This window comes from Rutidosis leptorrhynchoides, chromosome 11 (assembly GCF_046630445.1).
Source record: "Rutidosis leptorrhynchoides isolate AG116_Rl617_1_P2 chromosome 11, CSIRO_AGI_Rlap_v1, whole genome shotgun sequence".
In the NCBI taxonomy this organism is placed as follows: Eukaryota; Viridiplantae; Streptophyta; class Magnoliopsida; order Asterales; family Asteraceae; genus Rutidosis; species Rutidosis leptorrhynchoides.
Window position 1 is genome coordinate 86,356,437 of NC_092343.1, and position 14,440 is coordinate 86,370,876.

The 14,440-nt window shown below is 32.3% G+C and overlaps 1 protein-coding gene across 1 annotated transcript; it reads left to right on the forward strand.

The window, feature by feature from the left end:
• Nucleotides 1–1,271: 1,271 nt before the first annotated feature.
• LOC139874745 (transcription factor TGA1-like) lies at nt 1,272–1,785 on the forward strand. The gene is made up of 2 exons (XM_071862148.1): nt 1,272–1,511; nt 1,648–1,785. Exons 1-2 carry the CDS (start codon nt 1,272–1,274, stop codon nt 1,783–1,785), a joined length of 378 nt encoding a protein of 125 aa, XP_071718249.1.
• The last annotated feature ends 12,655 nt before the right edge of the window (nt 1,786–14,440 follow it).

Sequence of the window (14,440 nt, forward strand, 5' to 3'; positions counted from 1 at the left end):
CCAAATTTGTTGAACGATATTATCAGTTCTCTAATTTAATTTTTAATTAGATTTACATCCTACTCTACATTACAAAGTTAAAAGGGACAACCTGCAGAACTGGAACCATTTTTAGTTTCTGCAATTTCAACATCCTATATACTATGGAAAATTGTCAACATGCTTTTAGTCTAATGACAATTCCAAGAAGAAACGTGGTAAATATAAGCAAAAAAAAATATCACCAGAAGAACAGGTTTCGTTTTATCTCATTTTTGCCTATAAGATATAATAATTGTACGTGTTGCTATATGTAATTAACAGGAAAAGAAGAAACAAAAAAAGAATGAACAAACTAGAGTTACAGTACAAAAACACAGAAGACTGAAAGAGATATTCTATATTTTTATGTTAATTCCATTGAAGTAAAATAGTGTGGTTTGTACTGTTGGTGTATATTTAGCACATAATCGTATGAGATGACTATTTAGGTCAACTGAAGGTTTGATCCATTATAGTGAAGAAGGTGTGTGGATATAAATTTCACACTGTGAAAACCTACATAATGATGGAGTACATGGTTGAAAATTAGTTAATTTCTTGATTGCCATACTTCCACAATATGATTGATTTGTAGATATGATTGATTTGTAGAGTAAAATAATTAGCCTATTTAGATGTTTTGATCAATTTGAGTAAAAAAGTTGTTTAGATAGCAAACTTTAAATGTGAAAACCTACATATACTCATGGAATACATGATTCTTATTTACTTACTTGCTATCTAGGCATGCATTCATAACATGAAAATTCCTTAGTTTTTTAATGTTTATCATACTGATTTGTTTGATCCATTGGAGTAACTAACATGTTCTAAATGTCATATTCACATAGTGAAAACCTACATACTGATACACTACATGGTTATAAATTACTTACTTTCTTGACAGACATGCTTTCACAATATGTTAAACACAATTCAACATGTAGATGAACAGCTTGAAAATCAAAATCAACTGCGAATCAAGTTTAAAATTTTTATACCAATCTTTCTCTATATTATTAAATCATAAATACTAACTAACTTCACTTTTGTTTGGTATTTGTAACTTTTATATTAATTATTTAAAACCATAACTATTTACAGGATGTTACATTCAATAATGCCAATCGTGGTAAAAAAATTTATATTATAGTACAAAAAGTGAACTTTTTTTTTTAACTATTGTTTAATTCTTATATTTGTCTATTTAACAATACAGATCATGTCCATTTTGCACAAGAATACAACACATGATTGCAAGAACTGGATCAAATGGTTACAAGTTCAAAAAATATATGTTGGATCAATGTACTGACAACGATATTGATCCTATAAATAACAATATCTTTAAACATTACAAAAAACTTTTCAATCTAAAAACTCATGCAGCAAAGATAAATGTCATGCCTGTTGTATTCGGATCTTGGATGTCTCATGTAGAACAATTTCTAGCATGGGTTGGTGGATTTAAACCATCTTTTATAGTCACGGTAATAATATTTTACATTTTTTTACTTGTATCTACATATCTACTTGTATTAAATAAGTTAAATACTTTGACTTTTTCCAACAAACAACATTGTGTACTTTTACTTATTTAATATACAATATGATTTTGTATTTCAGTTAATTAGTAACCACGTCTTACTTAGCGAACAACAAGCAGAAAAGATGGAACTTTTGAAAATAGATGTTGTAAAGGAAGAAATGAACATTACCAGTAAAATCACAAATTTGCAGGATACTTTAAGTGATTCTTTTTGAGAAAAATCATTTGTTGATAAATGAGACTTTTCTTCTATGAATAATTTCTCAAATCAAATGCCAGAAAATCTAGGAAAACTATCTGTTCTTAATAACTATTCTGACCAGGTAACATGTCAATTGACTAACTTTATATACCTCACACTAAATGTATACAGTAATATTATGCTTTACTATTTACTTAATTTTTTTATCCTTTTACAGACTGATCAATTACATATTACTACTTTGAAGAATATTCAAGATATACTATAATGAAGAAACCGTGGCCAAACAGAATATAACAATTAATGATTATTTTGTACACAAATAACAAAAGCCAAGAATGGCTATTATACGCCAAAACAATAAAAAAGAAAGCCTTCACGGCAGTGAAAAACTCACGTATTATAATCAAACTCAAAACTGAGTTTCACAATAAAAAAAATCTTCTTTAAATACTAACTGATAATAGCAAAATAATAGGAAAGCAAATATGGATAAATATTAAAATTAAATCACATGCGTATTTAGTTTCCACACCAGCTCCTTTGTTATTCTTTACTTCCCAAGTCAAAAGTCCAATAGAAGCTTCAACATGTGTTTCACCAAAGAAGTCATGCAACCCAACAAGTGAAGGCCCACTATTTTGCTCCATACTTTTGACCAAATATTTTTGCAACCCAATTTTCGCTAGCCTAACTTGACCTGACATTCTCCCTTTCTTCGAAAAGACTCGTCCTCGAGTCTAAAACATCAAAGACTGAAATTAACGATCTTTCGCGACCATCTATGGCTGCCATGAAAGAATAATCTTGCAATTTGATTTTCATATCAACATCAACATCTTAAATGAAATCGAATTTTAAATCAACATTTTCATTGTACATGTTGATAACTTTATTAGTAACTATCTCTAACTCACTTTCATCATTAGATTCAAAAAAAGAAAAAAAATCCCTCACCATCAGTATCATAGATGGGTTCGGTATCATAAAGGGATTCTCCATCATCACCAAATGTATCATAGATGGGTTCAGAATCATAGATGGATACTCCATCCTCACCATATGTATCATAGATGGTTTCTGAATCGATTCGTTCTGAATCGTACCACGCAGGGAATCGTTGTTGGTTCAGTTCGAACTCGGTAATTCGCTTATATAATCGTTCAATTTCTGCGTCTCGAGGGTCTTCGTTGCCTCTTTCGGAGAGTCTACGATTATCCCCATCACTGCCTCGATCAGCGGTTCTACAATAGTCTCCTCGATAACCTCCACGAAACATTGTTTGACCAAAACCCGAGCTCTGGATAAAAAATAATGAAGAAACTGTGGCCAAACAGAAAATAATAATTAATGATTATTTTGTATGCAAATAACAAAAGCCAAGAATGGTTGTTATACGCCAAAACAATAAAAAAGAAAGCCTTCACGGCTGTGAAAAACTCACGTATTATAATCAAACTCAAAACTGAGTTTCACAATAAAAAAATCTTCTTTTAATACTAATTGATAATAATAATAATAGCAAAATAATAGGAAAGCAAATGTGGATAAATATTAAAATCAATTCACATGCGTATTTAGTTTCCACACCAGCTCCTTTGTTGTTCTTTATTTCCCAAGTCAAAAGTCAATAGAAGGTCCACCATGTGTTTCACCAAAGAAGTCATGCAACTCAACAAGTGAAGGCCCGCTATTTTGCTCCATACTTTTGACCAAATATTTTTGCAACCCAATTTTCGCTAGCCCAACTTGACCCGATCCTACATCATACTAACTATAAGACAAAGATCTTTGGCATTGATTGCACTTCACAACTACTACAAACGAATAAGCTCTTTCAACCACTAATGAAAATCCATAAATATCTAAACAATATTTACTCATATGTTGCAGTAACTTTTATTCTTATTACATATTTTTCATCTACATTATATATGGTAGGTGATCCTCACACACATTTTTTGATCCATCTACACCATTTGTTATACATTACCTATTTTACCCTTCATTTTTAATTTACCTAATCATCCCTTTATCAATATTAATTCTATCTAAGCTGCTAAGCATTATATAACCATTTTAAGCAGTTTTTTTATTAAATGAAGAAAATGCAAACAATAATATTAATATGTTCAATCTGACTCACTTTTTGAGTATACAAAATTTACTACAATTTTACGAAACATAGTATCAACAAACATTACGAACAGTACATCCATTTTCAAGTTCAAAAAAACTTTTTTATCTGCACATACTGTGTATTTTCTTCTTTACAATCAAATAAAAATCTAGCTTTTTCTATTAATTTATGAAATTCCTCATCCGAACTTACCGAACCTTGCAGAATCTTCTTCATGAAATATAAAAAATAATTGCTACTTCGCAATCATGAACATCATATATTCACATCGGCCGGCGTGTTTTTATAGACGATTACGATATTCTTGTTTCTTTTGATAGACCCAGTTTAAAAATTTGGAAATCACATGTAAAGTAAAACCAGAGGTAACTGGTATCCGGGATAGATGGATCATATGGGTGATTTAGAATGAAGATGAACAGTTAGGACTTTTGACATTTAATTTGGACGTGATACTATAGTTCTATAAAACGTTAATATAGAATAGTCAAAGGGGTGGTTAAGTAACTAATCTGAAGGGTATAATAGGTAATACATATTAAATGCTGTAGATGGATCAATAACTAGTGTGTTAGGATCACCTCCCATTATATATTGATGTCTACGTAATTTGAAATTACTTCATTTCTGTTGTGATAAAGTAAATATGGATGACAGCTACTCCTAATTATAAGTCAAATAATGCACAGTAAATTATGTATTATATATACCCCATCAAATGTAATCATGTAACTTGCTTGAATGATATATATATTACATATACACTCTCTCTCTCTCTCTCTCTCTCTCTCTCTCCCTCTCTCTTTATATCTTCTAATAATTATCAATAGTCCACAGTCAAAAACCACATCACTAAAGGTAGTTATAAGCCTACTGAATTATAACACATCACTAAAGGTAGTTATAAGCCTACTGAATTATAACACGTCACTAAAGGTAGTTATAAGCCTCCTGAATTATAACACGTTATCAGCGCGAAGTGCTCCGTATAATCAAGAAAATGTCAAACTTATCAAAGCTTGAGTTTGATGCCCTAGACGTATCGGGAACAAACTACATATCATGGGTCATGGATGTAGAAATAAATCTTGAATCATTGGGTATTCTAGAAACTTTAAAAGAAAACAATACTTATTCTGATCAAGATAAATTAAAATCAATTGCTTTTATTCGCAAACATATTGATATCACCTTAAAACATATGTATCTCACTATCAAAGATCCACATGTTGGGAAAGTATCAAGAGTAGATTCAATAATCAAAAGGAAATATTACTCCCAGCTGCGAGGGAAGAATGGAGAAATCTAAGGTTCCAAGACTTTAAAAAGGTAAGTGAATACAGCTCGGCCATGTTCAAGATCCGTTCAAAACTTCAATTCTGTGGTCAAGAAATAAGTGATGCTGATATGATGGAGAAAACTTTCACCACAATGCATTCTGCAAACATCACTATACAAGAAAATTTAAGATTGCAGAATTACAAAACTTTTTCCAAACTTCAAATGTATCTCTTAGTTGCAGAAGTGAATAAAGAATTACTGATGAAGAATCAAGAATCTCGTCCTACGGGTGCGCAAGCATTACCTGAAGCTAATGCTATTAACAATAATAATAATAAAAAAAGAAATGCACCTGGACGAGGACGTGGGCGAGGTCGTGGTCATATTGGCCAAAATCATCATCATGGAAATTACCATAACAATAATAAAAATCATAACTATGTTCGAAATCACCCTTATGGTAATGGTCGTGGTGGTGATCGTGGTCGTAATGGTTACGGTGGTCGTGGACAAAGAAATAATAATCCACAAAATTATAAATTTCTACCACCATACAATCCCACAAATCATAATGTTGAAGGAAGCTCTTCAAAGAATATTGAAGATTCTTGTTATCGATGTGGTAAAATTGGCCATTGGTCTAAAAACTGTCGAACAAATCAATATTCTGTTAATCAATATCAGGAATCCCTAAAAGGAAAAGGAAAAGAGGTAAACCTTGTGGATGACCTTGATACAAAAATTGCTGAGCCAACAAGTGACTACTTTAATGAATAAATTTCCTATTATATGTCCATATCAAATAAATGGATGTAGATTTACGATCTATACCATATCTACTTTACTATATCTTTTCTCATTATGTACTTTCGTTTATAACATATTTTGATTGTAATATATTGATGAATTATGTACTCATTATTTGTTTTTCATATTTTGAAGTTCATGATGTACACTACTGGAGTGCAAAATCAGTCAAATGGTGAGGATCTTTGTGTAGTGACCCGAACTTTTCCATGTTTATATATATTAATTAAGATTGATATTTACATGATTAAATGTTTCCAACATGTTAAGCAATCAAACTTGTTAAGACTTGATTAATTGAAATATGTTTCATATAGACAATTGACCACCCAAGTTGACCGGTGATTCACGAACGTTAATATATATATATATATATATATATATATATATATATATATATATATATATATATATATATAGTTAACATGATACTATGATAAGTAAACATATCATTAAGTATATTAACAATGAACTACATATGTAAAAACAAGACTACTAACTTAATGATTTTTAAACGAGACATATATGTAACGATTATCGTTGTAAAGACATTTAATGTATATATATCATATTAAGAGATATTCATACATGATAATATCATGATAATATAATAATTTAAAATCTCATTTGATATTATAAACATTGGGTTAACAACATTTAACAAGATCGTTAACCTAAAGGTTTCAAAACAACACTTACATGTAACGACTAACGATGACTTAACGACTCAGTTAAAATGTATATACATGTAGTGTTTTAATATGTATTTATACACTTTTGAAAGACTTCAATACACTTATCAAAATACTTCTACTTAACAAAAATGCTTACAATTACATCCTCGTTCAGTTTCATCAACAATTCTACTCGTATGCACCCGTATTCGTACTCGTATAATACACAGATTTTAGATGTATGTACTATTGGTATATACACTCCAATGATCAGCTCTTAGCAGCCCATGTGAGTCACCTAACACATGTGGGAACCATCATTTGGCAACTAGCATGAAATATCTCATAAAATTACAAAAATATGAGTAATCATTCATGACTTATTTACATGAAAACAAAATTACATATCCTTTATATCTAATCCATACACCAACGACCAAAAACACCTACAAACACTTTCATTCTTCAATTTTCTTCATCTAATTGATCTCTCTCAAGTTCTATCTTCAAGTTCTAAGTGTTCTTCATATATTCTACAAGTTCTAGTTACAAAAAATCAAGAATACTTTCAAGTTTGCTAGCTCACTTCCAATCTTGTAAGGTGATCATCCAACCTCAAGAAATCTTTGTTTCTTACAGTAGGTTATCATTCTAATACAAGGTAATAATCATATTCAAACTTTGGTTCAATTTCTATAACTATAACAATCTTATTTCAAGTGATGATCTTACTTGAACTTGTTTTCGTGTCATGATTCTGCTTCAAGAACTTCGAGCCATCCAAGGATCCGTTTGTAGTGACCCGAACTTTTCCATGTTTATATATATTAATTGAGATTGATATTTACATGATTAAATGTTTCCAACATGTTAAGCAATCAAACTTGTTAAGACTTGATTAATTGAAATATGTTTCATATAGACAATTGACCACCCAAGTTGACCGGTGATTCACGAACGTTAAAACTTGTAAAAACTATATGATGACATATATATGGATATATATATAGTTAACATGATACTATGATAAGTAAACATATCATTAAGTATATTAACAATGAACTACATATGTAAAAACAAGACTACTAACTTAATGATTTTTAAACGAGACATATATGTAACGATTATCGTTGTAAAGACATTTAATGTATATATATCATATTAAGAGATATTCATACATGATAATATCATGATAATATAATAATTTAAAATCTCATTTGATATTATAAACATTGGGTTAACAACATTTAAAAAGATCATTAACCTAAAGGTTTCAAAACAACACTTACATGTAACGACTAACAATGACTTAACGACTCAGTTAAAATGTATATACATGTAGTGTTTTAATATGTATTTATACACTTTTGAAAGACTTCAATACACTTATCAAAATACTTCTACTTAACAAAAATGCTTACAATTACATCCTCGTTCAGTTTCATCAACAATTCTACTCGTATGCACCCGTATTCGTACTCGTACAATACACAGCTTTTAGATGTATGTACTATTGGTATATACACTCCAATGATCAGCTCTTAGCAGCCCATGTGAGTCACCTAACACATGTGGGAACCATAATTTGGCAACTAGCATGAAATATCTCATAAAATTACAAAAATATGAGTAATCATTCATGACTTATTTATATGAAAACAAAATTACATATCCTTTATATCTAATCCATACACCAACGACCAAAAACACCTACAAACACTTTCATTCTTCAATTTTCTTCATCTAATTGATCTCTCTCAAGTTCTATCTTCAAGTTCTAAGTGTTCTTCATAAATTCCAAAAGTTCTAGTTTCATAAAATCAAGAATACTTTCAAGTTTGCTAGCTCACTTCCAATCTTGTAAGGTGATCATCCAACCTCAAGAAATCTTTTTTTCTTACAGTAGGTTATCATTCTAATACAAGGTAATAATCATATTCAAACTTTGGTTCAATTTCTATAACTATAACAATCTTATTTCAAGTGATGATCTTACTTGAACTTGTTTTCGTGTCATGATTCTGCTTCAAGAACTTCGAGCCATCCAAGGATCCATTGAAGCTAGATCCATTTTTCTCTTTTCCAGTAGGTTTATCCAAGGAACTTAAGGTAGTAATGATGTTCATAACATCATTCGATTCATACATATAAAGCTATCTTATTCGAAGGTTTAAACTTGTAATCACTAGAACATAGTTTAGTTAATTCTAAACTTGTTCGCAAACAAAAGTTAATCCTTCTAACTTGACTTTTAAAATCAACTAAACACATGTTATATATCTATATGATATGCTAACTTAATGATTTAAAACCTGGAAACACGAAAAACACCGTAAAACCGGATTTACGCCGTCGTAGTAACACCGCGGGCTGTTTTGGGTTAGTTAATTAAAAACTATGATAAACTTTGATTTTAAAGTTGTTATTATGAGAAAATGATTTTTATTATGAACATGAAACTATATCCAAAAATTATGATTAAACTCAAAGTGGAAGTATGTTTTCTAAAATGGTCATCTAGACGTCGTTCTTTCGACTGAAATGACTACCTTTACAAAAACGACTTGTAACTTATTTTTCCGACTATAAACCTATACTTTTTCTGTTTAGATTCATAAAATAGAGTTCAATATGAAACCATAGCAATTTGATTCACTCAAAACGGATTTAAAATGAAGAAGTTATGGGTAAAACAAGATTGGATAATTTTTCTCATTTTAGCTACGTGAAAATTGGTAACAAATCTATTCCAACCATAACTTAATCAACTTGTATTGTATATTATGTAATTTTGAGATACCATAGACACGTATACAATGTTTCGACCTATCATGTCGACACATCTATATATATTTCGGAACAACCATAGACACTCTATATGTGAATGTTGGAGTTAGCTATACAGGGTTGAGGTTGATTCCAAAATATATATAGTTTGAGTTGTGATCAATACTGAGATACGTATACACTGGGTCGTGGATTGATTCAAGATAATATTTATCGATTTATTTCTGTACATCTAACTGTGGACAACTAGTTGTAGGTTACTAACGAGGACAGCTGACTTAATAAACTTAAAACATCAAAATATATTAAAAGTGTTGTAAATATATTTTGAACATACTTTGATATATATGTATATATTGTTATAGGTTCGTGAATCAACCAGTGGCCAAGTCTTACTTCCCGACGAAGTAAAAATCTGTGAAAGTGAGTTATAGTCCCACTTTTAAAATCTAATATTTTTGGGATGAGAATATATGTAGGTTTTATAAATGATTTACAAAATAGACACAAGTACGTGAAACTACATTCTATGGTTGAATTATCGAAATCGAATATGCCCCTTTTTATTAAGTCTGGTAATCTAAGAATTAGGGAACAGACACCCTAATTGACGCGAATCCTAAAGATAGATCTATTGGGCCTAACAAACCCCATCCAAAGTACCGGGTGCTTTAGTACTTCGAAATTTATATCATATCCGAAGGGTGTCCCGGAATGATGGGGATATTCTTATATATGCATCTTGTTAATGTCGGTTACCAGGTGTTCACCATATGAATGATTTTTATCTCTATGTATGGGATGTGTATTAAAATATGAAATCTTGTGGTCTATTATTATGATTTGATATATATAGGTTAAACCTATAACTCACCAACATTTTTGTTGACGTTTTAAGCATGTTTATTCTCAGGTGATTATTAAGAGCTTCCGCTGTCGCATACTTAAATAAGGACGAGATTTGGAGTCCATGCTTGTATGATATTGTGTAAAAACTGCATTCAAGAAACTTATTTTGTTGTAACATATTTGTATTGTAAACCATTATGTAATGGTCGTGTGTAAACAGGATATTTTAGATTATCATTATTTGATAATCTACGTAAAGCTTTTTAAAACCTTTATCTATGAAATAAAGGTTATGGTTTGTTTTAAAAATGAATGCAGTCTTTGAGAAAAAGTCTCATATAGAGGTCAAAACCTCGCAACGAAATCAATTAATATGGAACGTTTTTAATCAATAAGAACGGGACATTTCAGTTGGTATCCGAGCGTTGGTCTTAGAGAACCAGAATTTTGAATTAGTGTGTCTTATCGAGTTTGTTAGGATGCATTAGTGAGTCTGGACTTCGACCATGTTTACTTGAAAAATGATTGCTTAACAAATTTTGTTGGATACTATATATTTTTAACATGTGAATATTATGTGATATATTAATCTCTTAACGCGTTTGATATTATGTGATAGATGTCTACCTCTAGAACAAGTCCCATTGACTCACCTAATAATAATGAAGAGTCAAATGTAAATTGGAATGATTCGTGGACTGATTCACAAGTTCCCGAAGAGGAACCGGAAGAAGAGTCGGAACCGGAAGAAGAATCGGAACCGGAAGAAGAATCGGAACCGGATGAAGAAATAGAACCGGTGGGGGAAATAATAAAACGGTTAAGTAAAAGAAAATCCTCAACCAACCGACCAAGGTTAATTATGGTCAATGGTGTTTCCGCCAAGGAAGCAAAATATTGGGAGGATTACCAATTCTCCGATGAATCGGATTCCGACGAGAATTCCGATGATGTTATAGAAATTACCCCAACTGAATTTAAAAATGCAAAAGAAAATAATAAGGGAAAGGGCATAAAAATAGAGAAATCTAATTCCAACCCCGATGAACTTTATATGTATCGTCAACCCCCGAAGTCCTTAAGTTGTAACAATGACCCGGGAACCTCTAAACCACCAGGTTTTTCTAAACCAATGTGGAAAACGACGGCTCATATTAGGGGAACATCATATATCCCTAGAAACTTGGCAAAACGAACCAAAACTGAAGAAGAAGAAACGAGCGAGTCGGAATAAGATAGTTGTATTTGTGTGGTGTAATATATGTAATATATTGTGCTTATACTTTATGATATATGTAAAAATTGCTTGTATTAATAAGTATTTTTTTTTATGAATCTAACTCTTGTCTATTTTACAGTATAAAAACACAAAATGGATAGACAACCCAATATTTTAAGAGACCTACCCGGAGACATGATTGATGAAATCTTGTCTAGAGTCGGTCAGAATTCTTCGGCACAACTATTTAAGGCGAGATCAGTTTGTAAGACATTCGAAGAACGTTCCAAGAATGCCTTGGTTTATAAAAGGCTTTCGTTCGAAAGATGGGGGATATCACATTGGGAAATCCATAAGTTACGACGTGTTTACTTTGACGCATATATTGCGGGGAACCCAAATGCTATTTTACGCAATGGGTTAAGAAATTATTTTGACTCAATATATCCGAATATTGAACTTCGTGATTTAGAAAAAGCGACTAACATGCAACATAAAGAAGCATGTTATGCTTACGGATTAGTAATGTTCGCTTCTCACCAAAGTGAGAACAAGAACATCGGGCTACAACTATTAAACAAAACGTTCCCACAAGTGACGGAGTCGGTAATTGGGGTAAGAAATGAGGTTTTTAGATTGTTACGGGACTGTTGGACATTACGTAACCCTCGTCCCTTTGACGACGTTACAACACGCTGTATTATCAACGGCTATAACGGTTATGTTCCACAAGACCAAGGATGGGAAGTAGTCCTAGTAAAACCAGAATGCATGACTTGTTTCTGGACGTATGAATTACGTGTCTTTATTGCCTTTGCTGAACGACTTGTGTACTAGCTAGAATTATCTTCACAACCATCTTGTATCAAATTTATTGTGTGCTATATTTCATGCTATATGTAAAATAAGCGGTACTGTAAGTTTGTAAAATATTGTGTAAAAGTTTGAACGCGAAATATTATTATAATCAGTTTTTCATATAGAATTGTAGTAGTTGAATTGTATATTAGCTACTAAGTATGAACTTAACGGGTAGGTACTACCCGAATTTAAATTTATAAAACGCTAATATGAAGAAAAAGCTTTTATAAATGAGTTCATATTATGCTACGAAATACTATTAACTACTCTTAATATTCTGTATGATTAACTTGTTCCATTTGACTATTTTGAAAGAAATGGCACCGACTACTCGACACACCGTGAATATGAATGAAGAGGAATTCCGTACTTTTATAGCTTCAAACATAGCCGCAGTACAGGCTGCGCTACATACCAACAATAACCTTGGATCTAGCAGTACAGGAAATCGTGTAGGATGCACCTACAAAGAATTCACTGCCTGCAAACCTTTGGAATTTGATGGAACCGAAGGACCGATCGGATTGAAACGGTGGACCGAGAAGGTCGAATCGGTGTTTGCCATAAGTAAGTGTACTGAAGAGGACAAAGTGAAGTACGCTACGCATACCTTCACAGGTTCTGCGTTAACATGGTGGAATACCTATCTAGAGCAAGTGGGACAAGACGATGCGTACGTACTACCGTGGTCAGCATTCAAGCAGTTGATGAACGAGAAGTACCGTCCCAGAACCGAGGTCAATAACCTCAAGACAGAACTTAGAGGGTTACGAACCCAAGAATTTGATATTACCACGTACGAAAGACGATTCACAGAATTGTGCCTATTGTGTCCGGGAGCATTCGAAGATGAGGAAGAGAAGATCGACACGTTTGTGAAAGGATTACCGAAAAGAATCCAAGAAGATATAAGTTCACACGAGCCCGCCTCCATACAACAGGCATGTAGAATGGCTCACAAACTAGTGAACCAGATTGAAGAAAGAATTAAAGAACAGACTGCTGAAGAGGCCAATGTGAAGCAAGTCAAAAGAAAGTGGGAGGAAAACGGTGATAAGAATCACCAATACAACAACAGTAATTACAACAATAATCGCAACAATTATCCCAACAATCGCAACATCAATCGCAACTACAACAAACGGCCCAACAACAACAACAACAACAACAACAACTACAACAATCATCCCAACAACAGTAATAACCGCAACAACAACAACAACAATCAGAAGCAGCTATGCCAAAGGTGTGAAAAGTATCACTCGTGGTTCTGCACCAAATTTTGCAACAAGTTTAAAAGAAATGGTCATAGCGCGGCGAAGTGTGAGGTCTACGGACCAGGGGTTAATAGAACGAAAGGAACAAATGGTGTCGGAACGAGTAATGGCGGAGTAAGTAGTGTCGGAGCAAGTTATGCCAATGTAGTTTGTTATAAATGTGGAAAACCGGGCCACATTATTAGAAATTGCCCGAACCAGGAGAACACGAATGGACAAGGCCGCGGAAGAGTTTTCAATATTAATGCGGCAGAGGCACAGGAAGACCCGGAGCTTGTTACGGGTACGTTTCTTATTGAAAATAAATCTGCTTACGTTTTATTTGATTCGGGTGCGGATAGAAGCTATATGAGTAGAGATTTTTGTACTAAATTAAGTTGTCCATTGACGCCTTTGGATAGTAAATTTTTACTCGAATTAGCAAATGGTAAATTAATTTCAGCAGATAATATATGTCGGAATCGAGAAATTAAACTGGTTAGCGAAACATTTAAGATTGACTTGATACCAGTAGAGTTAGGGAGTTTTGATGTGATAATCGGTATGGACTGGTTGAAAGAAGTGAAAGCAGAGATCGTTTGTTACAAAAATGCAATTTGCATTATACGAGAAAAAGGAAAACCCTTAATGGTGTACGGAGAAAAGGGCAACACGAAGCTACATCTTATTAGTAATTTGAAGGCACAAAAACTAATAAGAAAAGGTTGCTATGCTGTTCTAGCACACGTCGAGAAAGTACAAACTGAAGAAAAGAGCATCAATGATGTTCCCGT

Bases quoted from the DNA above. Each gene is read 5' to 3' on its own strand.
- LOC139874745 (XM_071862148.1), top strand. From the start codon at position 1,272: ATGATTGCAAGAACTGGATCAAATGGTTACAAGTTCAAAAAATATATG. The intron at 1,512-1,647 runs GTAATAATATTT...TTTGTATTTCAG, and splicing joins AACCATCTTTTATAGTCACG to TTAATTAGTAACCACGTCTT.